The following is a 27438-nucleotide window of genomic DNA, read 5'->3' as shown; positions in this document are numbered from 1 at the left end:
TATAAGCTTTGTTTGATCTTTATAAGATATCGGTTTTTATGAATATATTTATTGGATCTCCAATGATATAGAAATCTTTTTATATCTCCAATGTCAATATTTACCTTGCGTTTATTTTAGCCTCCTAGGATCTTTTTTCTTATGTTTTTGTATACAGAGAGACTGTAAAATACTTTACCCTTTGTAGTTAGTGCACTTTATAAAAAAATAATATGTAATGATTTTATAAACGTTTAAAAAATCGCTTTTCAAATAACTGTTTATCTATTCAATGTAACAAAACACTTAACTATATTTTTTTATATTGTCATTTACCATTATATTGTTGGCTTGCCATTCAACACAAGTTAAAACTTCAAGGTAGCAAGAAAATACATATTGTATTGCCTAAATTTAGAAAAATATTTCAATTGAATTTATTTCTCATTTTCAAGTTAGTAATGTGATATTTTTTATGTTTGTTTCAGGTGTCTAGATCATCACAAGCACAAAGCACAAAAAAAAATTGCATAAAAATTACGTGCAAAATAAGGATTAGTACCACAAAGTCTACTAACATCATAAAATTACTTGAAGTCAGGTGAGTTAAAGTGAAATGCTTGTATTAGTAACACAGAAAAAAAGTTTTCAATATTTCTGAATATTATCTATGATTTTATTCCACGACAATCTATTTAGATATTTGAATATATGTAAGATAATAGATCATACATCACACTCAATATTCTAAAAAAATGGCACTTATATTCAAACGTGAGCATGAACATCTTCAATGAAGAATTATTGATTCACTAGTATCTCCAGACCTGGTACCATGTAATCTAGACACAATATAATGAATGTGTCATTTATGAAAATAGGTCGCCTTCTTCACTCCTACATTGATAAATAAACTGAAGCACTTATTACATGTATCTTCCACAAAATAGTCAAACTTTTGAAAGATATTGTTCTTAAGTTTTTGTTGAAGAATAAAAGGATATAAAAAAACTTACTGATATGCATTGAGAAGATTTATTGAATAAAAAATTGAAACGAGTTTTGTTTACAGACATGTACTTTTTTCGGATAATAAATCAATAGCAAAGTAGGTTATATGATGATATTCGGTAGAATTAATCAATACTCATTGCTTAAAATTGTACTGATTACTTGTAACAGATCTCTCATTGAACAATGAGATAGTTTAGATAAACATAGATGTTGCATTGTTAAATATTCAGTACAGTACGTAATGAAACAACATCATTGCTGAGTCAGTCTACCACAGCGAACATTTGTTTAGAAACACAGAAGATTTCCAAGTTTAATTTTTGAATACAATTTCACTGGATAGTTTCACCTGATATATAGACTATATGTATTGTTTACTGAATGTCTCACAAACCATTGACCCACTTCTCTTGACTAGATATAACTATTCTGCTTTACTCTTGTTACTGCTTCGTAGTAAATGGTACGATAGTGATCGTTAATGAAAATGATATACAGTTACATTAACTTCCAATGAAATGAGTAATCGACGAAGACAATATGCATTCTCTAGGATTCCTTTATTATCAAACTGCTGTCCAATATACTCGTCTTTTAACAGTTTCGGTAATTGCATTTATTAAGCTTCTGTAATGAATATTGTGGTTTAATGGATGTTATTCGATTAATAATACTTAATAAAACTAAGGCTTCCATAATATTTTCTTCATTTCAAATGGATTATTACATTAATAGTGGAAAAATTTTTAAATTTAATGAGAAACTTCAAATTATTGATTTCTTGAAATATTTTATTGTTTATTCAACAAGTATTTTGGTAGTAACTAATAATCATTATTGTCAAAATTATGGCTTTTAGTTTCAATTAATCAGTTGAATATCTTGATACTGTACACGGAGAAAAAATTCCGTTAATTTTTATTTAAAAATCCATACAAAAATTATCGTGCTGCTCAAGAATGAGAGTTCAAACTTACTGAAAAGTAAAAGTAATGATCAACATACAAAAATTATAAGTTACATAAGAAAATGTATCGTTCAGTTTTTTGAAAATTACTTTAGCAGCACCAGAAAATTTAGTGTTCCACAGCACCTCAAAATTTAGTAACGTTAGCTGTGATAACTAAATTACCGTCAAACAATTTTATTTAAGTTTAATGATAATTTTTTTGGTTATATAAATAAATAAATTAGCTTCATTGATAATTAACTTTTTTAATTAATTAATTCGTTGGAATGAATGCAGCACGTTTTACAATACTGTCCCCTCCTATCCCTACGATCGGGATTTACGCAGAAAACCTGTGTCGTCGATACAACTCTCTACCCGGCTCTCCGAAGAGATTTTCCTCCCACTTACAGTGGCCCGAGAAAAATCATAAAAATGACTTTTGTTTCGGCCGGGACTCGAACCCGCGACCCATCGTGCGTCAAACTGACACTTACCCATGAGTCCACCGCGTCAATCCATTTAAATTTATGATAAATTGTAATGATATAACGTGTTGCCGCCAATATTAAATCGTAACGAAAAATATGAATGGCATCTTTGTTTACAGTATGGAAAAAGTAACTATAGCACTGAGGGTGTTCCTTAATAAATATTGAATCTATAATAAAAATTTCAAAAGGATTACTAATTTTTCTTTGAAGGTTGTCTTAATTTTTTAGGGAATTAACATTCGCGCGTGGATTGTTGTGCTGAGCACGGTAATTTTTATTGGAATTTTTTCTCCGTGTACAGTTAAATTTTATTTTTTATTAAAAGTTATATTTTGTTAAAAAACGGAAAAAATACAATTTAATATTCATTCATTCTACCTTTATTTTTCTTTAGTCCATTTTAAAATTATTTATTTAAGTGTTTATCGATTAGTGTATATCATTATGAATTAAATTTAGAGATCATTTTAACAATTCAATTACTAGTTATAAATCTCACATGGTAATAATTAAATTGACATATATAGTTATAGCCTTTAGGTACTGTGTTAGTCCGCATGTACGCCACCAGGTGGCGACCGCAAAACCGTTTCGCGCACTTTGTGCGTGGGGAAAAGCCAATAAATTGGAATCTGTGGGCATGGGCAAATCAGCTTTTGGCTCACTTGTATCAGTATCTGTCAGTCAAGCCTGTGTGAGCATTTCACCTACTTGACCGAAATTAAGGTGTGTGAGCATTTCGCCACCTCAAGTCAAACCGTTTTTGCGTTCTGAAAAGGACAACGAAGGGTGTGAGCATTTCACCTCTCCGTCGTCTTACTGGGGTCTGTGTGGGTGTGATTACGCGACGTATTATTATTGTTACTATTGTTGATTAGTCATCAAATTAAAACCGCGAATTTCTTGTATTGAAATCCTTACGTTAAAATACTAGTTGACCGTATTTAAAAGACCGCTTATTTATAATAATTGTTATTATTTTCTGCTCCACCCTTTTAGTGCGGGTTTTTCTAAAACTGATTAACCTTACTGTTGCAAGGTTAGGTCTCGATAAAGTGACTTGTTATATTACCGACTCACTGGATAAGTCATTTATTATTTATACCGTCTGTTCAAAATCTGCATAAATAGCGACAAATTTAAAACCTGTATATATTACTTAAGCTTGTGTGAAATTCTTTTTATTGATAAAAAGATTCCGTTGCTACCGACATTAAAGCCGTCTCGGCGGCAGATTTAAATCCTGTACATAGGGTGATTGTTTGTTTGTTAAAATAAAGATTTATTACTGTAAATCTAATATGCTTGGTACCGTTCACTGTTTACTATTTGCTAATTACTTATCCTAATTACTTATCTGACTAATTGACCTGATTTTATTGTTTTAAGCCGCTGATCTGACTCAACTCTTATCTTATTTCCTAATGACGAATCCTGGACAACTGAGCTCAATAGCATAAAAGGGGACAAGAGTACTGTGTAGTGCAATTTAACTCTTCTATTACAATAATTAATAATACTTAATTAGTAGTTAAATTGGCCGATAATTAAATATTTCATTTCACCGTTAAACATTAGGAAGAAAAACCGTTACATGACAATTCATTAATTATGAGTAAATTACAATATTAGAGAATACAGGTCATATTCTAACCAAAAATACGGAGTAAATAAATCTAACTTAACTGTTTAACACTTAAATAGACGTTAAACATTCGATATTGTCAAAAAAAAACGAGCAAAGACATGGGTTTTTCCAAGAAAGTATTTAAAATCTGCTTTCATTTTAGAAATTCGTGCGTTATTTAAAATTTCCCGTGTTTTATTGTCCGTATAGTAGGCCTAGAGTGGTCGATCGGTGAGTTGCCGCCCGGAAATCTAGCAGTTACCCCGCACGTTTGATGAAAATTAAATATTAAAAAATTATTCCATAAATAATTTTATAACTTTTATTGATCCAATTAATTTTAAAGTTCTACAATAATTATATTTAATCATTTGCAATCATGAAGATGATTGGCACGTTTTATGGTAACAACATATGATATCATAATTATTATTAATTAAAACCATAATAATTGGAAGATGAATATAAAATAATTTCCATAACATCTCAACTGTTATTTATGTAAAAATATTTTTCAGTATGATCTGTGAATAGTTGCATATTCTCCTCATACGAAAGTTGAAGCACGTTTTGGAATCTAGGCATGTCAACGTAAATTAAACGTCATTAGAGCCCTGAGGTAAGGCACACGTTTGAAGTCGTGAACTCTTGGAACTGGTGTGGGCGTTTATAGATGATATCACAACACACCACGTACGTTCTGCCCACGTGCGAGTCATCTACTGTTGGTTCATGCTCCCTAGTGCTATGCAAAGTTCTCTTTGTCAATGAAGTTAATTTGGATATTAATACACTGAAAATTAGTATCGTAAAATATTGTATTTGTTTAGGGTATCTCATGAAATAGATATGTTTAAATTGAAATGCTATAGAGTTGTAAAAATACAATACTATTATACTTGTCTATAAAAATCTACAAGAGAGATATTTTATGTTGCAATTGTATGATAGAAGATACTTTTAAAATGCCCATGACTCTTTGCTCTCATTTCGACATTCTTTCTTCTTATCCGGGAAATTGTGCCAAGGCCACAGTATATGTTGAGCTGCAATCGGGTATATTCAGATGAGCACTGAGGTTTTAAACTATTTTCATGAGATTTCAAAAGATCTAGGTAAAATTTTCCTTGTATTTTGTATTAGAAAAAACTGTTTATTGTATTGTTTTTAAGATGAACCTTTTTTATTTTTATCGATGAGAATTCTGCATTGTGTTTTTCTACTATATTTTATAAAAGAGTTTTTAAATAATGACAGGTATTGTATTTTGTAGTCAATTATTTGAATACAGAAATAAAAATTTCAGATCTAGGCAATATATAAAAATTAAAGGATGACACACGTTTTTCATCGATTCAATTGATAAATATTTACAGGGAGTAAAAATGAGAACGTTGATTTTACTTCAAATATTATGAATTGTAATCGTCTTTAAAGGATTATTAATATTATGATAAAGTTATAAAACCTTTACAAATAACGAAAAAAAATTCTGGGGTTTATTATTTTCGTGGATTGAAGTGAAACTTTACAGTAATGGAATTTTTTGGTGTCATATTGAGTTCTAAGAATTTATTATCGGCGTGTAAATTTCTGAATATAGAAAGTGGACATTACTCGGCGTAAGTAAAAGCTGTGTACCGATAAATGAATTCGATCGTTTTTTTTTTTCTTCTTCGAATATTCATGTTTACAAGAGAAGTATTAAAATAGCTAAGCGGGTTAAAGCGTAGGTTTAAGTCATGTGCGTGCACGTAATTGTAGGTTCAAATCCCTAAGTAGAAGTAATTTGTTAGAACAAAAAAATTAAATTCAAATTTAAAATGCATCAAATGATAATGGAACATATGTAATTCTAATTAAATAAAGCCGTATAAATCATTGAGAAGAATTTTTGTTTTAATTGTTAGAAAAAGTTCATGTAATTATAATATTATAGACAAAATGTACGATTTGTATACTGTTAGTTTAATATATATGTATTATGTCAGAATTGTTTAATATCATTCAAATAAATACAGTATTATAGTATCATTATTATATTCACGCTAATAAATGTATAATATTGTCATAACAATAAAAAAATTGAAGAATATATTAATGTATAACTTCTAATCGGAATTAAATGAAAATGGACTTGGTGTGTAAGGAAATTTGTCCTTTACGGTGAAGTCAAACCGCATAAATATTTTGACTGGAAACGTAAAGTAAATTTTACTGTACAGGCCGACCGTCCCTATTTTTACTCGCTTACCTTAACAACTTTTATTGTGTTAGATAGAAAATTCAGAATCATAAAAGTACACGTATTCTAAAAGTTTTCATTTACTTTTTTTTCTTTGATGCTCATCATTTTCTTAAGGATGTTCTTATATGTAATGAAATTAAAGATTAATCTATAAAAATTTCAAAAGTGATAGCTCCTTGATAAAACAATCCAATAGAGTCTGTCGCATACTATTGAAACCCATAAACATTTTATAAGTTAACTTATAAGAGAATTTATAAGTTCTATCAGAAGGTAGCCCGGTTCTTAGAGGAAAATTATAAGAACGGTTCAGAACTTACAGGTGGTACAAAGATTCGGAACTATGATACGAGAATGATAGAGAGAATAAATGGGACAACCCTAAACGTCCTAATAGGAATGAATAGGAAAATAATATTATTTTTTTCAGTTGATACAATACTCAAATCAAAAGAAAGGGTATTTACTATTGGATGTTAGCGGAGTTCAACCTATTAAATAATGCTAAATTCTTTTGCGGCATTTGGAGATAAAGAGAAATGTTCTAAGTCGGATTATCTTATTGAATCGATCAATTTCTTGTTCGAATCTCTACTCTCATATCCTATAGAAACTCTTTTTTTTCTATAAAAATGCTAACTTTTTTTTTAGAATCATTATGATCCCATTCAGTTGTGTCGATAGGAAAGTTCGGAATTCTGCAAGTTTGGAATCACCATTTTAATTTCTATTCAGATTTCTATAATCGTATTAGACATTTTTTAGGTAGCAAAAATTTTTTTACTTTTTCTATTCAAATATGATGTTTCCTATCAAAGTTTCGAAAAAGCCCATAGGATTCAACCTTTTTCAATAGCAATGTTTAAGCCAATAAAATAATTTCTGAGTATTATTTGCCCTTTGAAGTTATCTAAATCCTATGGAAACTGTTTTCTTTTTTACCTATAGAATCAGACTGCATCCTATTTGACAAAGTCAAAATGAAAGCATAATTCATTACATACGATAAGAAGAAATTAGTAATTATTTAATTCCAAGTGAATATTTACTATTCATAGCATTGCTTAGTGACGCAATAGGAAATAGGAAAATTTCATTTGTTAAAGCAGGATCTTGTGAGTAATGGTCCCATAGTTTCTTATAAAAATAGTTGACTCGTGAATAAAAATTATTTAATGAGTTCTCATTCAATTTGATGTCATTTATTCCGATAGAATCAGACGAAAGATCAAATGGCGTCATTAACTGATAAATTCTTATAGCATCTTATGAGACACAGTCCCAGAGTTTCTCATAAAAATAGTTAATATGTTAATAAAAATTATTTGCCAATGAGATTTCATTGATTTTCTACAGTAATTGTTTTAATGTTTTCCTTTTGAATACAATAAAATCTTATCATGGAACATTGAAAGAAAGATACAATTTCTAAGTTGCATTTTAATTGCAACTTAGTAAAGTACGATATTTCTGATGCAACTTTCCGATTCATTCTTATAAAGTTATTTTTATAAGATTTTAAGACTTTATAAATTTATACATTCATTATTGCTAAATTAAACAGTGAAATCTATTGATGAAGCAAATTTGATTTCTTTTAATTATTAGTCCTTTAAAGGTGAGTTGAAAGTTAGGTTAAACACTAAACTCAATGGTACAAATAAATTCAGATTTCTGGTAAACAAAACGATCAAAAGTTTCATAATTTTGTTATTAATCAATTATAATTGTCAAGTTTTATTTAATATCAAATATTTTATTTATCTTTGAATAAAATTCTAACATAAATTTTCTCTATACTATACGAGTACTCGTGCAAGAACCTCCTCAACCCTTCGTTGATCGCGCTATGAGGGAATCGCCGCACTTTTTAGTAATTGTATAATTATCATGCAACTAAATGTCATCAATACAAATGCACCGCGGTATTCCTAAATTACACTTTTCAGAATCGAGTGGACCCGTCAAAATATTTTTAATCACTCATATTTATTAAATAATTCAATTTTTATTATCAAAAATGAGTCGATTGCGGTGATTCACTCATAGCACGACCAAACAAAACAGGAAAATTTTATGAGCACTGTTGCCAAATGTTGAATCCGGTAGGAGACGCTCCAATCATGTATGATAGTTTGAATAAACTAATTTAAAATAAGCGCCAAAATGTTGCTTATAATGTGGCACCATCGCATTAATTTTAACATTGCCGCGATTCCCCGCGGCGCGACCAAACTAGGAAGAAATTTTGACGCGACCAACGAAGGGTTAAGTGAAAAAATTCAACATCTCTTCTATTGTATGAAACAATTTTTATGTTTCTTTAAAACAAATTTCATTAATCTTTTTTTGATCAAAAAATTTTTTTCCTTTATTTAAACAAAATGTTTATTTTATTGAAATTAAATTCAAATTCTTTATAATACTAGTTCTTTAAAAACAAATTATAGTAATGATAAACTAATTACTTATTCTTGATTTCGAATTATTATTAATCTTCTTCAAATAAGTTTTAATCAAGGAATAATCATAAATAGAAATAAAAATGGTCAAAAATTGTTTCAATAAATAATTCATTAATATGAAATGTAATGAAAAGTAATAGAAAGAGAAAAGTTTTATTATTACTTCACTTGAAAATTTTACTTTATTTCTAACACTTGTCAGAGACATTAAATTAAAAAGAAACTCATAAATGTATAATTAAATGTGTTTTTGTTAGTTTTGAGTGATGGAAAGATTATCCAACTTCAGTATAAAAATGTAATTTTTGTAAATATGATATTTTTTTAAGAAAGCAGGCTGATGCAGTGAAAAATAGAATGTTATAAAAATTCAGGATACCCGAATGTGTAAGCAAGATAGTGCATTTATTAAGGAGAAAGAAGATAGTATTATGCATATTTATTCATTGAACACATACATGCATGTAGATATTTCTAAATATAAAAATTTATACAATTCACCCACGAGAAGTATAATGAGAATATCCACCAACCTCACTGCAGTATGTATGTATATATAACGTGTCTGCGAAAACCATATAATCGTAGAGGATGAATCAATAGAATGTTCACTACTTTACGTGCATTTTGAAATATGAATATATAATAAAAGCCAAAGGTCTCTACAAAGAGGAAAAAATATTTTTGTAGGTTTTAAACTAAGAAAAAAGGAAAAAAATAGAATCCATCATTAAATATAATTAATTTTTTTTTATTAAAATTGAAATAGTAGTATGTAACAGTGGTAATAAAAATAAGAATATTTTTTCAAAGTAAAATATAAGTATATTGAAATACATAAAATAATAAAAATACATTATTCACTAAGCCGCATATATTTAAAGATCAATCGCTTTTTGCGTTGTTCTCTTTATTATTCTTGACGGTAAATTGCTTCAAAGATACCCGGGGGTGATTTCCGGTACCCACGAATTTTACAAAAGAATTGTGAACCCGATTCCTCCGGCTCTGACTAAATTTGAATCAACACTAAGTGTGTTTGATTATATTTTAATACACAACCCGAAAATCTAGTCTACACATTTTTATAATAATAACAATAAAGACAGCACCGGACATAAATGTTGTGTGATTTTCTTTAAGGGGGTATAGGGAAATCGCATGTATAACCTTCAAAAAATTCAACAGCATTTATGTTCGGTACTATACTTCTAAATAATTAATATTATCATATGAAAGATTAAATCAAGATTGTTTAAAAACTATTAATTGCTTGAGTTAAATATTAGTTACAATATATTGACATTTTTGTTTATTAAATTCCGTCATTGTTTAGATCCATATATTACTATTATGAATTCGTTGTTTTTTTTATTCTTAAGAAAATTATATATTGAAGGAAGGATTTATTTATAATAAAGGGCATTATTGAGAATTGGAGCTCCAGGCAAAAATCGTTCTAAAAAAATTTTTATGCATTTGGGGTTATTTCTGAGGGTACAAATAGTGAATTTAAGGCGAGGGAGACATATTTTTGTCATTATTTCAGACATTAGATAGTAGAACTGACATATGATAAATCACTGAATGTCTCTAAAATTGTTGATCGTACATTTCAGAACGTAGCAAAAAGAGCACCTTTCATCCTCTTCGTCACTTTATTATTCGAATTCAAGCTATACCTATACCTAAAAATCCTGTTTTTTTCGATGAAACCTAAGGAAACATGTCTCCCCCACCTTCAATTGTCTAATTCTACCTCAGAAAATAGTTTCCAGGTAGTGAAAAATTTTTTGGAGCGATTTTTGCCTGGAGCTTCAATTCTAAACAATTACCGAAATATGTGTATATCTCTATCTATGATTTAATTAACTAGAGACAGTTTATTAGTTGATGACGTTTGCTTGACGATTAGATTGTTTATAACAACGAGAAGAGAGTTTGTTTATCTCCAGTTTAAGATTGAGACTTAAGCTGACCAGACATTTTTCAGAATCAGAATATCATACTTTGCTCCCTTGGTTAACAACACGGAAAAAAGAGCATGTAACTTCTACCAGTATACCCGATCAAATTTTACAATGTGACGCAACACGGTGTCGCTTGTAACGACTAAATTTTCTCAAGAAAATTCCCGCCTCAATTTAAAAGTTATCTAAATTTTTATGGCCCAGGATTCTATGGCGGATACGTTACAAAGTAATTTCTCTAGACACAAATTAAAATCCAATTCCAACTTTATTATATAAACAATTTACAACATATATTTATTCTATTCGAGATTTCCAATTGTACAGCTTTACAAATAAACTTTAACTTAGATGCCGTTATACTCGAGAGAAAGAGAGAGTTGATATAATAAAAAACCCACCCTAAAAATGTCTACCCCTAAACCTAACCCCTAATTGGTCGGGCTACAACCTAACCCCGGATACACTGAGGGCTAACAACTCTCAGAGGGAAGGCTACAACCTTACCTAGGTAATCAACGAGCTCCAACTCGTCGACAAAGAGCTACAACTCTTCTAGGGACACTGGTGTGAGCTACAACTCTCCACCTTCTAATCTAAAAGGGCCTAACTAAGTGTAGACGAGCTACAACTCGTGCCAGGGATACTCTAAGAGCTAACAACTCCTAGAGGGAAGGCTTCAACCTTGCCTAAGTAACTGACGAGCTACAACTCGTCAGTGAGGAGCTACAACTCCTACACGGTCAAAATCGTGAGCTACAACTCTCGATTGCTATCTAATACCAAGAGCACCAACTCTTGGCCGAAAGGCTACAACCCTCCAAGTCCTACTTTCGGAAAGTTACAACTCTCCGGGGAAACTAAAAGGCTACAACCTTTTAGCCAGAGCTACAACTCTGTATCTTACAACGTGAGCTACAACTCTCGTTGGTCTCGTCAGTCTAGTACCTCGGAGACAAGTGAAGTGACGATCTTCGCCAAATCCAGCTCTTTTATACTGTTTGACTCCGCCCACATTGCTATCCCCCACCACTATTGTGGTGAGTTGCGTGGGGAAGTCGTCATGGCAACAAAATCATCACAATATCTCTCTCTCTCTCTCAGATCTATTATGTTTTTTATGACCCTCTCTCTCTAATACATGGTTTTAATAGGCTTTGCCGATAATTTAAATTTCGCGCTACTTCTGAAGGGTCGATAAAACGATTTTACTGATTATCGATCTATTAGACCAATTAATTTTCCATAATATCGGCCTTAAAAATGTAACTTCGTTACACGCTTCGTTCATAAAATTATAATAATTACATCTTTAAAATATGCGGTAATTATTACAACGCGAATTGATAAATCTGTCAATATAAATGAGTAAATAGTATATAAAATCATGATAGTTTCGCGATTGTAAAACTGCCCTAACTATCAATTATTACCTAGCCACAATGTAATTTTTAAAGAAAACAGTAAAAAACATTACCGTCTAATGTTTTATTACTATCAAGTTTAAATGTAATATTTGTAAATATTATGCATAAAATCTATTTATATTTGATAAAAATTTTATATTAATTCAATGGAATTTATTTGGAGTTACGTGTCTAAAATTTTAATTAACAATTATAATTTTCGTCTTTTTATATAAGTAAATATACAAATTTATCTTTGTAAATTTTTCCAATTTTTTAAAAAGAAATAAATAAATTTCGTTGATACATATAATTTTGACAGAGACATAATATCAATTATTTTGTTAACTTATACTCTGTGAACGTGGACAATTGATAGATAGATTGATAAGATTAGAAAATTTTTTTCTTTCGGTTTTCTTATACCATTCATAAGAATTATTAACTAAAAAAAAGTACATACTTAGTTAATTAAACTATTTTCCTTTAAATCTTTAATCACAGAAGAATGAATACTCACTAATTGAATATCTAATGGCTGTCTTAAGCATGGGAATTTCTGAAAATAACTTTCAGCATCAGAACTATGCTTTAAGATTTGAGATCGTTCATCAAATGATTCATCCCATTTTTGAATTATTTCTTCCCATGGCTCAATATTAGTCATCAAAAATTGTATTTTTTCATTGGCATCGTCTAAATCAGGTATCACACCTGAAATAATCACCAATTAATACATAAAAAACATTAACATTTAGCACTGCTTAACTGAGTAAATATTTTATTTACGTGTTTGTTCGACGTTGATCTGCTGAGTAATTAATTTTCGTTTTGCTACTGCTGGAAATGTCTTGACAATTTCTTGAGCCAATTTCATATAAATATGAGGTTTTATTTCTGGTAGTTCCAGAAGTCCATCAGTTTCACGTTGAAGAATTAATGTCACTAATTTGTTTTTGGATAAGTCAAGTTGTTCAATTCCATAGGGGTACAAAAAATAGAATGCAGGAAACAACAGAAGTAAAAATACACACTTTCTGTAACGATGAAATAGGAACTATGGTTCTTTGAGATGGATCAGGTAAAGATGGAATAATAAGAACACTTCGAGATGGACTGGGTAAAGTAGGATCAAAATTGATAGATTGGTAAATAACAAAAACCTGTGATATCACAGATTGTAATTTATATGTTTTTAAAAGTACGAGTTATATATTCGTATTAAAGAAATAATGTCTCTTACCTGCAACAATTTTATTAATATATTCACGATAAACTTTGTTTTTTTAATTTATAAGTGTGAGCGGCACGAGTCACGAACTGTATTTCGAATAAACTGTAACGGTTTTCAGATATACTATATTACCTTAACAAACTGTACGCAATAAACCTTATTAGTTGGCATTGTAAAAATTACCAATATTCTTCGCAACTATCACTTAATTGTAATCTTTACCGCGTCACTCGGCAATAGCGAGCATGCGCCATCGTAAGAACAGTTGTATATATATTTATTGTAAAATAAAACCAAATAACAACTTCGGAACATAAATTAATGAAGGAAAGTTTATTTAAGAATGACAGCAATTAATTAAAATGATAGAATCCGTGCGGTCAACTCAAGTCTCAGTCAAAAACTGGAGATAAACAAACTCTCCCTTCGTTGCTATAAACAATCTAATCTTCAAGCAATCGTCGTTAACTAACAAACTGTCGTTAGTCTAATAGTTATTAGATGGCGACATACAGATATTTTACAATATATATATATATGTATAAGTTGTATTTTTAGTACGTAAATTTTCTTCACAAATAATGAAATCATCTGAGTCAATACCGTAAAAATTACAATTTCATGCTGCAATAACTACACTTTAACAAATTGTAATTTTTACTTTCTACGATTGTAATCAATGCATGTTTACAATAAAATAGTTGCAATGTACATTGCTATCGGATTTTTACAGTACAAACGTATACTTTATGTTAGACGAATTGTAAAAGTTCCTGTTTTATTAGAAAACTATAGAACTTATCATTTAAATAGTAAAAATTACAACGAATTTCGTTTGTATTACAATTATCGCTAACAAAATTTTTGTTTACTAGCGAAATTGTAATTGTTACTGTGCCCCTTTTTTCCGTGAATGTATTATTCCTTGACTTTCTTGCTTAATGTGAATCTATCAATTGCGAAGAGTGGAATATATGAGTATGAAGCCTGGAGATGTTGCTTCATTTACTGGCAATAGTGATGATAATAATATCAATAATACTGAAAAATTCAAAAAAGTTTTTACATCTGAAGTGTAATAAAATTGACAAAGTAAAGTCAGTTTATCTCAAGAGACATCTGACTTAATCCTGTTATAAAATCTCGATACTTGACTTAACAATGTTTTTGAAAGTGTGCACAAAGTTTTAAGTAATTTTCTTAACTTTTTCATTTCATATTTTTTTACGGTCTCTCATTATCTGGATGTCACCCTTGTCTATGATATCATTTTTAAAAAGTAAATTCAGATTAAATTTGAAAGTCACCGAACTTATTACTGGAGAAAGATTCATTTGATTTGATGATTAATCATCAACTTCGTCTATAAAAAGATTCAAATGACAATAAATGTAAGTAACAAAACTTTTATATAATAATTAAAAGTTATATAATAAAACCTGTTTTTTCGTGAATGTGTTATAAAGATACAGTAGGGAACTAAGGGAGAGTTTACATGATATAACTTAACGGTGAGTGAATATTAATTGCGAGAATCATGAAAGACTACTAACTGTTATATAACTTCACCCGTTCTTGACACTTTCGCATGGCCTAAACGGAAGTCCGTCTTGAATTAATATCCTTGCCGGGAGGGTTCGTAAATTTCATCCAGCTTGAAAGTAGATAGAAATGATTAAAGATGTAGTGCGAAAATTAGCACCGTGAGAATTAATTTAGTAGTGCAATACATAATCGATTAATTAGATCTAAAATTTTACAAATTATTTACCTAATAGTTTATAAAAAGTATCTATTGTTAATATTAAAGGATTTTGAAAAAGAAATGAAATAAAAAATTTTAAGCTGCAAACAGCCTCTTAATTAAATTTATTTCAAAAATTTCTGTAAGTCAAGAAATTTTTTTTTTAATTTTACGCATGAATTGAGAACACTCTTCAATTTTATTGGTAACTTCAGTAATTATTATATGAATTTCAGTGCCAATCGATTATCATAATTTTCAAGATTCAAAGAGATACATTGAACGATCCTACAGTATCAAATTTATCTCTACTTCTTTTTACCTCCTGGTAGCATACAAGATCAATATTGGTTGATCATTGAAAGCTTATTGTGGTCACCAGTACAGTTGAATTCTGTATCTTTGTTCGTCTCTCTATTGGTAAGACCAACCAGTTTTCCTGAAATTTGTGGTGGCCTTTAAATAAGCATCGAATATTGCGCTCTTCTCTGAGAGCAGAGAACCTTCTTGCAACATCTCGTCTACTTATGTGATTTTCATACTTTTTTGTACATGTAATGAAGAGCATCTGTTTATTCTTATAGTTCATTGCCATTTATTTTAAAATAAAAAAAAAGCAAAACATAAGCTCATTTTTGACAATTTAATTAAAGATATATATTTTAAATAATTATTTAGATATTGTACTTTTGTCTTCTATCTACAGAAGAAACAAAAATTGTCAGTAATAACACAGTTACATTATTTTTTTTTGTTACAAAAATTTTTTAAATTATCATAAAGATAATTTTTATGTAATAGTGGGGAAAAAATTATTTTACTACTTGATTAAAGAAATTTTTTTAATCAAAACAAAACACAAAAATATTACAAAAACTTTCCTAATTACCGAAACAGATAGTGGAAGAAATTTCAATTTAAAAATAGCCTTTCAAAGTTTTCAAATTATTCTTTTTTCTGATCAATTTATGTTTAATCTGTTATTTCAGCTCTCTACTGCAAGCTTTTTTATACTTCGTCTAATCTAAAAAAAACAATTTGAGAACTTTAATTAAATAATAACAATAATAATAAATCAAATGAAATAATTTATTATAATAATATAAACTAAAATTGTTACCAATATTAAATGAAATACCAAGCATATAATGGCATTTATTCAATCCCTATGCACATATATGTGTAAATGAACAGACATGAAAAGTTATTCTAATAGAAAAAATAGTGAAAGTAGAAATTGAAAACTAATTGAAACATGTATTGTTATTATCACACAGTAGTTTGACGTGGGCGGTTGACACATTAGTATCAAGATTCAATAGCTATAGCAATCATATGATCTCGTGCGCAATCTTTAATGTGTCTGGTTGCCTCAGGGCCATGTAACGAGAAGAGAATATAAACTTGCATAATAAGAAGCAAAGGATGTAAAATTGTAACGTGCTAAAGGTACAAAGTAACAAAAAGTTTAATGCAAACCAAAAACGATAATCTTTAAATCACAGGCAACAAAGTTAGATAATGATCAATTATTGATGTTCAAGTTCTTATGAAAGGATTATATATTTCTAATTTCAGCTTAGCTAATTAGTAATAGCATCCAATTACTATTTCATATACCTTTAAATTGTTAGGTCATCAGTTACAGTGTACTCCAACTATCATGGTAAAACTGTCAAACTTAATATGCAGTTCTAGGAAACGCACTAATCACGTAATCGTCATTAATTTATCCACTAAATTATTTAAATCAGTATTATTTAAATAATTACATTTTGAAAGACACTTAACATCAATATTTTTAAATATTGTGACAAGTATGTGACCGATTAATTAAGAACTCTGTAATAACGTAATAATTATTATTTTCAATTCCAGCAAATGTTAAGCTCATTATTGAAGATATTAATATTAATAAAAAAATTTTGGGTTTTCAAATAAGTAATTGATTGATTATACATATAAATTTATTACTATTCAATGATTTATTCTTATTATTTCAATTATTCCAGATTTTAGTTGTAAGAAAACTTATTTTCATAAACAATATATTTATGTACTGTTATGAAATCATCATTATAACTAACTGGTCATTCTTTATTTGAATTTTCTTTTGAAAATTTAATTCAAGCCGCGCATTAATTTAAGACATTTTTTTTACTTGTAGTAATAATTTTTTTGTTATCTTGAACTTTGTTGAAACTAATTTGAATTATTCATTGAAAGAACATCAATAAAAATTATTTCTGATCCAAAAATACATTTCTTATTGTTTTGATGAGAATTGAAGAGAAGTTTTTCTGACGACTCCACAGCTTGTTATTATCCAAGAGATGATTTGACTTTATCAAGTAGATGTGACTCAAGATTTAAGATGTTGCCAGTTGTCAACTGGGGATAATCCACCCATTTTTTTCTCAGTGCATTATAAATCCCACCAGCTCATCTACACTGGAGAAAATCATTCGATTAAAATGATAAATTGTTTTTTTCTTCGTGCATTATTTATCAAAATCATGGGCATTTCATTCTTGTCACGTACCGCCAATTTTTGATGTAAACCATTGGTTCTGTGCCATTTTTTATTGCTCTTAAATTCTTTGACTCTGAACAGAATAAAAAATAAACCGTTCCTTTTTATATGTATTTTTTTCTTATCAAATGGATTATCAACATCAATAATTTTCTTTTTTTCTGATTTTTTTTTTTTTGTCTGTAAAAATCGATAAGTTCTAAAATAATTCTGCATTGCAGACATGTTAGTCATCGAAACTTTTCTCAGTAATCGATATTAGCAGGATGATTTATAACAATAAAATAACTTTATGGAGAGTTTAAACTATTAACCAAGTTGAAGACCATTAATAAAATCACATTTTATATCGAAAATTCGCATCTTAAGTTATCAAAAGAAATTTTTTAAAATTACATATTATAATTAAGTCGTATACCCCATTTTATCTGACATGTTAATTTTTCTTAAAAATTTTTTTAGTATTGTTATAGTTACAACATTTGCATGATGTTATTTTCTTTTTCTTTCATTCAAATTACAGACTTAAGTTATTACTTCCATAATTTTGTTCTACAGATATTACTAAAATTAAGACAATTGAGGGAATAGAACTTTGGCGTCTCACGTCACTAGAATATTTTTTTTCATGTGTGAAAAGTAAAGTACATAAGTCAGGAAAAAGTTGTATGAAAGAATATGATATTCAACCGACAAAAGAACTGTATGAAACAGCATCAAAATATATCAAAGTTCCGGCCAAGTTTTCATTGTTACCATTGAGTTGACGAGTTTGTACACGTCAACCGCAGATTTCCCTTCTGTTCTCATTCTGTCTTTACTAGACATTTTCTCATGGTGAATTCATTGAACGTAATCTCGTAATTCTGTGGTTTTAATAACGCCGTGAACACTCTTTTCAGCTAAACTTGAACAAAGTAAAATTATATGTATTAGGAAAGTAATTACAATTATGACAGCATCAATAGAGAACGGTGGTTCAAGTGCTCAATATATCCGACAAGTTTAAATATCGGTCACTCAACCAGCAAGTTTTGGTGAATGAACGTTTTTATATCACTTTTAAAATCTATCATCCAATTGAAAATTTAATATTCATTAAATAATGAAGAAAAAAAATGAAATTAACTAAATTTCACTCAATTGTTAACAAACTTGATTATAATACACTATTGGTAGAAATATCATTGAATGAAAAAAAAACTGGAATAAATATTAATACCTGCTAGCAATTAAGAAAAGCATGCCTTTAACACTCGTATTTGCACTCATTCATCGAGTGACTCTTGCGATATGTTAGAAGTTCGTGCCCAGAGCTGAAGGTGCACGACTCTCGTTAAACTCATTAGGGAAATCAAGTGAATGCCTTGCAGATCTACCATACTCGTTTTATTATCCAAACGCGATGTTGATATGCGTTGTATACGTTTGCTACTCATTTTTTATGAATTCTCTTGCTAGTGACTCCAGTTACTAAGAATAATATACGGGCTACAGTGAATCCATGTGAATAAATATATATACGAAAATATGATGTTCATAATAATTTTACTATCTTTATATTCAATCATTTGCTGTGGTTATTCATTATAACGCTGGAGTCTTTTAATTTCCTGATTTTATCATGATTGATTAATGTTGATTTTTTGATAACATAAACCATAACGAAAATTATATGGTTAAAGACATTAATATAATGTAGAGATTTATTTAAACAATATACTTTGTTTGGAGAAGTCGTTTAAAAATAGGAATTAATTTGTAAAGATTAAAAACTTCAAGAAGAAATATTTAATTAACATTAATGAGAGTATTTCAAAATCAACATTGTTCAATTTTATCAATATATCACCACAGTATTATTTTTATCAACCAAGCTATCAATTGTTAAAGCAAGAAAATTGCTCTTTGATTTTAAGACACTTGTTTGTTATCGTCAATTAGTAGTTTTCCAATAGCTAACTAGATACCATCACCGAACAGCAAAACTGCTAAACTCAATTACTTGAAGAAGTTTTTTTAAGCGTTTTTTATTTAATCATGATTTGAATTCAAGTCAATAAATGGTTTATGTTATTCCAATGAAATACATTGACTAGTTGTTATACAAAGTTCAAATTGCTAAAAAAATATTATCAACCCATCAAACAACTTAAATTAATACTTTCAGACATTTTGACAGATAGTTCCTTTCAACAAAGTATAAAACTGGTTAAAATTCTTATCACCTACTTAAAAATGATTTTCCGTTAATGAATAAACCTTCTAGTTTTTTATATTTATCGTGAAATATTCCTTGATAATTAGAAATTCCAATCAGGCATTCATTTACTTCTTTCAAGAAATTCCAACGACTATGGAGTTGCCATTAGAATCACACATTATCTGATGCAGTGTGTGAATCATGTTGGAGGCACGTATATCCGAAATAGTTTAGCATCACAGATGAATGAAAAGAAGGATGCACACAAGATTATAAGAAGATAAGGTCGACACAGTATCTACATCTCTGCCTCTCATTAACAGAACTGGTTTATCGCTTGCTTCTCTACTGAATCAAGATTTGTAATTTTGGGTTTTCGTCCATTCCTCTGTCTACTCCTCCTCCACTACCATTTCTGCTTCATTTGAAAAGAGACTTCTAAGTTCTGTATTTTCAAGCAAGAATTTTGGCTCGTGCCCCGGGAACTTTATTAGAGATATTTATTTCACGAGATTACCAATCGTTTAGTTTTTGACTAGCCTTCTAGAGTTATTATCAAATTAAATCTTGCACAACTTTTATTGCCCTAACGATGTACACATATGTCCTATCTACATCAGTTTATCGACTACACGAAGATTAGAGAGCTTTTGTATCTTCACAATATAAATATTTTCACGTTTTGGTGTATACAAGCATCTACATTCTTGAGTTAACACCTTCAATCTCAGTATAGAGATATATAATGCTAGAGTTTCCGCAAGTTTGGTTTGTAGTCTCAAACATTATTCCAATATTGTATCACATTGGTATGTGAAGAAGCTTATAGTGGTTTTAGATAAACAAAAAAAGTACCAACGAATCTCATAGAAAGTTACTAAGTCCAATGTGTTTCGGTGGAAAAGCTATATAATACTGTTTTATGTTTCAGGATCTAGAATGTCGAGCTACGAATCACGGAGGATAAACGAAATGAGACGATGAGAGGCCTGAATGGAGGCCGAGGAAGCCACAGAGCCCCCTGGGGCTCCGATCAGCATCTTCAAGCTGTCAAACCTTAGTACGTTTGGTAGTAAGCAAGTCTCCCAGGGGAACTTTACCTTAAATTGACATTTTTTATAGTCTGAATCTATGGATATTATTCAAAGTTTAAAATACTTGAAAAAAATAAACATCTTTGGTGAATCATCAACTGAACCCGGATGTTTTTTTGGGCAAGTGTAAATAACTGAATAGAATGAGTAAAACTAAGTAAAGTTTTAATATATATGTATATATATACACACACATATTTTATGATATAAAAATGGCTGCGCCAGTAATAGAAAAAAAACGGTTTTTTTGCCGAGAATGGGCATTCATGAAACTCTCACACTGTTTGGAGCAACGACCAGCTTCAAAAACATGTGGCGCACTTATTGTTGGTGGTCCCGGAAGTGGAAAAACTGCTCTATGTGCTGAATTAGCATGGCCTTCTACGTCTGCAAGTTCCAGACACCAAAGATCCCTCAACAAACGACTTTTAGCAAGACATTTTTGTCAAGCGAGAAGCGAAGCCTCTTTGTCACCAGCTCAATTTGTTAGATCGCTTGTAGCACAAATTTTACAAGCAAGTACTGATGGTATCCATTTATCTTCGCCTACGTCACCGACAACCAGCACAACATCAGTAGTACCATCCACCTCCAAGGATGCTGTCGCTGAAGCTTATGCCGAGAGACTTAGAACTGATCCTGAAATTCATGCAGCCCTCCAGCACGATGTGTTAGATCGAGATCCAGATAATGCACTTAAGAAAGCTCTCCTGTTTCCATTATTGGAAGTGGAACCGCCAAAAAATTGTTTATTTCTTCTTGTTGATTCTATTGATGAAGGACAAGTGATAAACCCACCCTTAAATGGAACAAGAGATTCACGACATGAGAATGAGAACGTTAGTCGAACCATTGCAGAACTGTTGGCAAATCATCATCACCTATTTCCCCAATGGCTTTTACTTGTCTGTACGGCTAGACGACAAAGTAAGACTATTTCTCGGATGTTTACTGGTTTTCGAAAAATATCTTTAGATGATTTGAGGAAAAGTCAAGTTGTTAGAGACGTTCAACAGTATATTCTTGCAAGGTTAGACCAAGAGGATGCACTCAGACAACACATCTCTAGAGACACAGCCGAGATGCTCAATCAATTACACATCAAAAGTAATGGCTGCTTTCTCTACCTAGAAAAAGTTCTCGATGGAGTAGCAGAAAATTTTATTGTTTTAAGAGAAGTCAGGGAGATTCCAGGAACTCTTAATGGACTTTATCTATGGCTGTGTCAAAGGTTATTTAGTAGAAAACAATTTGCTAAAGTACAGCCACTGCTTAATGTTATACTCGCAGCAAAATTACCGATAACTCAAGAAATTTTGTATAAGTGTGTCAAAACAGCCAATACAACTATCACCATTGAAGATTTTAACCGTAGACTTCATTTATTGAGGAGGGTAATATCTGTATCTCGTGCTGGAGCACTCATGTTATTCCATCACAGCTTTGCTGAATGGCTCTTGGATGTTAAACATTGTACACAAAAATATCTCTGTTCTGCGACTGAAGGACATGCAATGTTAGCAGCTTATTACACTCAAAAGAGTCCTGATCTCAATCCTGATGAGATATGTATTTTAGGACAGCATCTTCAACGCGTTATTAATAATGTAAATAGTAATTCTTGTAACTTGGATTCCCACACACTTCAAGTTTTGTGGATGATCAGCACTGGTGCACCTATTGAGCAATGTTATTTAGACAATTCTGAATGTATTATGTGGCCAAGACAAGATACAAAATTACTGAGGTTGTTAGTAGATGCTGGAGCTAAACCATCGGAGAAAACAGTTGATAATGAGTCCATCAAGGATCCAATTTCTTCTAGTCAGGTAACTCACATTTTATTCAGTACATAAACTATTAAAATGTATAAGTGGTATAAGAAAATACTTTTTTACAGGTCTCACAAGACGTTAGTCCCGTAGATGAATCCCCTGGAGAACCATTAACAGAACTACTCGGTGACAGTGGAGACATAAATCAAGCTGATTCGTGTGGTCGTACAGTACTTCATACTCTAGCAGCCGATGGAAATGCATCGTTGCTGGAACTTGCGCTCGCAGCATGCCCTCATGTAAGAATTATTTTTAATTTAATTAAGCACTTGGTCAAGTGAACGATTAAAGTAATGTTTTTTTGAAAAATTACATTTTTTTAATAAGCATTCGTAGTTACTTTATTTGTAAGAAATATTTAAATATACTTACTAGTTCGACAATTTACCCCAAAAGCAATAAATATTTTTTCATCCTATTTACTACTGGTTATTGGAGTTCCATTTATTTATACTTTCAGGCAAAACTAGAGGCTACAGACCGTCATGGACAGACACCCTTAAATCTAGCAGCTAGACATGGATATGCAGATGTTGTAAGAGTCCTCTTGGCGGCTGGTGCTAGCGCCGACCATGCAGACTGTGATGGCTGGACCGCACTCAGAGCTGCAGCCTGGGGCGGACACACCCAGGTACATTCACAGCCAAGTCTTCTTCCACGAAACCACAAGCCTGTTAAAACAGACTCTGATGTAGTTAGTGTGATTTATTATTCTTGATTTACTTCATTGTGGCTAACAAACTCAAATGATTTCTGACTCATTGTCATCTCTTTTTTGTTATCAGTTTTTAATACATCATGTGAAATCACCCAACTACAACTTACCCACTAATTTTTTGTAAGGCTAAACTAAATGATAAATCAAACATTTAAAAAAATTATAATCATTTTCTAGGTTGTCGAAATGTTATTAGAACATGGTGCAATGGTAGATTGCGCTGATTGGGATCAAAGAACAGCCCTAAGAGCTGCAGCATGGGGAGGTCACGAAGACATAGTGAAAGCTTTATTGCAGCATGGTGCAGATGTCAATAGAACAGATGATGAAGGTCGAACAGCACTCATAGCCGCAGCTTACATGGGCCACAGCGAAATCGTGGAACATCTATTAGACTATGGAGCAAAAATTGATCATGCTGATAGTGATGGTAGAACAGCACTCAGCGTTGCAGCTCTATGCGTACCTTCTAATCACGGTTACGCAAAAGTGAGCATGAACATCGCTTGAACTTTGACATTAAAAAGGTTTATTCATTTAATACATGAGTTGATATCTTTTCAGGTGGTTACCATTCTTCTTGAACGAGGAGCTGCCGTTGATCATCAGGATAAAGATGGAATGACTCCTTTATTAGTAGCAGCATTTGAAGGCCATAGAGATGTTTGTGAATTGTTGCTTGAATATGAAGCTGATGTAGATCATTGTGATGCTACTGGTAGAACTCCTTTGTGGGCAGCAGCAAGTATGGGACATGGAAGTGTTGTTGCATTATTGTTGTTTTGGGGATGTTATGTTGATAGTATAGACAACGAAGGGAGAACAGTGTTGAGTGTAGCTGCCGCTCAGGGTGGTGTTGATGTTGTTAAACAGCTGCTTGATCGAGGTAAATAAAAAAAACTAATTAATCGATAGATGGTTATGGATAGATTATTTTTTTTTTTAAATTCTATTATTATAAATAGGACTTGATGAACAACATAGAGATAATTCTGGATGGACGCCACTGCATTATGCTGCGTTTGAAGGTCATCTAGATGTCTGTGAAGCTTTACTAGAAGCAGGGGCCAAAATCGATGAAGCTGATAACGATGGAAAGGGTGCACTCATGCTTGCGGCACAGGAGGGACATACTTCTTTAGTAGAGAGACTGTTGGAGCATCACGGCGCTCCCATCGACCAACACGCCCACGACGGAAAGACCGCATTAAGGTACTCCATTTGTCCACTATTCGTTTAACCATAGTGTTCATTCGTGTCACAGTAAAATCTGTTTTTCAGGCTCGCTGCAATTGAAGGTCATTTTGAAACAGTTCGTGTACTTCTTAAATATAATGCAGATGTGAATGCTAAGGATGCTGATGGTAGAAGTTCCTTGTACATCTTGGCTTTAGAAAACCGATTAACGATGGCTAAATTTTTACTGGATCATGCAAAAGCCGATGTAGAAAGTAGAGATTCTGAAGGAAGAACTGCTCTTCATGTTAGTGCTTGGCAAGGACATGGAGAAATGGTTCATTTGTTGTTGACGGAAGGAAATGCTAGTGTCAATGCCTGTGATAACGAAAATCGCACACCTCTTCATTCAGCTGCTTGGCAAGGCCATGCAGCAATAGTCAGGCTTCTCTTAGAACATGGAGCTACACCAGATCATACTTGTAATCAGGGGGCAACTGCATTAGGTGACTATTCTATTTATGGCGACAATTTATTCAACTTTACACTCAATTTGATATTAATTCTAATCAAGTACTAAATTTGTCAGGTATCGCTGCGCAAGAGGGTCATGAACACTGCGTTCGAGCTCTTCTAAATCACGGTGCTGATCCCAATCACTCTGATCACTGTGGTAGAAACGCAATAAAAGTTGCGGCCAAAAGTGGTCATGATACTGTTGTTCGACTGCTAGAAGAACATTCGGCAAGTCAACGAAGTTTACGTCCTGGAATGAATGGAGGTATACAACAAGAACAATGATCAATAATCTAAATAAGCTATCAAATAAACAAATACTATTATTCTTTTAAATTGTTTTTATACTCTAGGTGGTAGCAGTAGCGCAACGTCTGTAACATCGAATTCAACTGCAGAAACGAAACCCTCCTCTGCCATTTTAAATCCCCTTTCGACTCAATACAGCCCAGCAGAATCTCCTGATTCAACTAAACGACGAAGTTGTGTATCGCTGGGAAATGGATCAAGCAATAGTAAATCGAGTAGTAATCTGACTGGTAGCACAAAGAGTGATCAAGGGAAATTTAGTCAAAATCCTATGGTAAATCAAGTAATTAAAACTCCATTATCTTTCACACAACAACTTCAACAATGTTCAAGAGGTGCAAAGAGCCGACCGCTGAGTAAATTATTATCACCATTAAAAAGCGAACCACAGAGTCCAATTTATGCTTCGCCACCTCACTCGCCTTTGAGTGACAGCCTTATACCATATTCACCAACTAATATCAGTCCACCGAGCGCTCAAACTGCAGCAAGCGTTATACAGAGCCAATTGGGGGTTTCATTGCTCACTGGCAATCAAAGTATACAGTATAAACCTCAACGTGGAAATTTCATTACCCCAACTGCAATATATGAACCTATTGATATAAAAACTGAACTTATTGATAGGAACGAAGGTGTAAAACCCTTTGAGCTTACCAATGAAATGTTAGGTCTTAAAATCAATAAAGATAAAAAAAATGGCTATGATGAAAAACGGAATTCTGCTGACCCTCACTTTACCCGAGATACGCACATGAGAATTATTTTAGGAAATAGTGGAGCAGGCGTGGGACGAAATGTTAAACATACCACTGATCATATTACGCCAAGGTAATTGATTTATAAGTTTGAAATAATATTTTAAAAACTTTCAATGGTATTTTTTTGGGAATGTTTGTTTACGTTTGAGTATTTTTGTTTTCAGTGCGAATTCAAAACCAAAACGAAATGGCTTAGTATCAAATCCAGCGATGAGACTTGTAGCAGGTGTTCGGAATGGCTTCGAAAATGCCACTAACAGAAATAAACCAATTACTACTCGAGTTAATGGATTTCAGTGGAAAGCTGAAGCACGAAAAGAAACACCGTTGTAGAAATTAATTTTTAAATAATTTCTTAACAAGCAATGAGATCAAAAAAATAAAAAATGAATATGACAAAAAACGTACGACGTTTAAACTAACAATGAATCTTTTTATGAATGATGATATAATGATTGATAAAAACGTGGAAGTCAATAACAAATTTTACTAATTTTTTATTGATATTTTTTTTTCATTTGTTATCTGAATAAAATCAATTACCTCAATAAGTAAATGACACTGTGAATCGTGCAAAACATTATCAAGATTACACACGAGATAATACCAAATATTAAAATTTATAGGGAATATTTGTAGTAATAGTGAGGCAATTTTGTTTATGAAACTTTGTATAAATGGAACGTTAATAAAGAAATCGATCTCATTCATGCCCATAAAGATTCTTAAAAAAACGATATCATATAGGTGGGTCAATTATTTAAAATTTTATTATTAAGATACCAGAAAAGATGACCTGAAAATTGAGATTTTTTCATAAGACTGGATAACAGAAAAATTTTGATTTTGTCGATTACAAAATGCAAAAAATAAATGTAAAGTTATGTATAAAAAGTAATATAAAAATAAAAATTATTAGTGGATAAAGTTGTGGAAAAAGTGCTACGAAAGGTAAAAATAATGGCCTCAGAAACTTTATGTAAATACATTATTATCATTGTAGTTGGTATAATCATATTTATTGATAAATTGTAGTACGTGATGAATAAATGATAATAAAACATAAATTCTATGTATTATAATCCTTCTTTAATATTAATCGAATAATTTGAAATTTCTTTACTGAATCAGAAATTAAAGAAAACAAATTAAAAAAAAAAAAG

At 31.1% G+C, this 27438-nt stretch overlaps 1 protein-coding gene across 2 annotated transcripts; it reads left to right on the top strand.

Moving 5' to 3' along the window:
- Window positions 1-464: 464 nt before the first annotated feature.
- LOC118074253 (ankyrin repeat domain-containing protein 50) lies at window positions 465-27342 on the top strand. 2 transcript variants are annotated; one of them, XM_035095337.1, is made up of 11 exons: window positions 465-580; window positions 20798-22789; window positions 22861-23034; window positions 23256-23426; window positions 23691-24002; window positions 24078-24399; window positions 24479-24725; window positions 24795-25195; window positions 25279-25470; window positions 25559-26345; window positions 26440-27342. In XM_035095337.1, exons 2-11 carry the CDS (start codon window positions 21173-21175, stop codon window positions 26606-26608), a joined length of 4392 nt encoding a protein of 1463 aa, XP_034951228.1. In that variant the 5' UTR covers window positions 465-580; window positions 20798-21172; the 3' UTR covers window positions 26609-27342. The 2 variants fall into 2 exon arrangements, with proteins under 2 accessions (XP_034951228.1, XP_034951227.1); XM_035095336.1 differs by having other exon boundaries at window positions 23256-23489.
- Window positions 27343-27438: the final 96 nt, after the last annotated feature.

This window comes from Chelonus insularis, unplaced genomic scaffold (assembly GCF_013357705.1).
Source record: "Chelonus insularis isolate UGA/USDA-ARS -01 unplaced genomic scaffold, ASM1335770v1 contig_134_pilon, whole genome shotgun sequence".
In the NCBI taxonomy this organism is placed as follows: Eukaryota; Metazoa; Arthropoda; class Insecta; order Hymenoptera; family Braconidae; genus Chelonus; species Chelonus insularis.
This window is presented reverse-complemented; position numbering and strand designations above follow the sequence as displayed.

Excerpts from the sequence above, each read along its gene's own strand:
- LOC118074253 (XM_035095336.1), top strand. The coding sequence starts at position 21,173 with ATGGCTGCGCCAGTAATAGAAAAAAAACGGTTTTTTTGCCGAGAATGG. Across the intron at positions 24,003-24,077 it reads CTAATCACGGTTACGCAAAA|GTGGTTACCATTCTTCTTGA; the intron begins GTGAGCATGAAC and ends ATATCTTTTCAG. Across the intron at positions 24,726-24,794 it reads GACGGAAAGACCGCATTAAG|GCTCGCTGCAATTGAAGGTC; the intron begins GTACTCCATTTG and ends TCTGTTTTTCAG.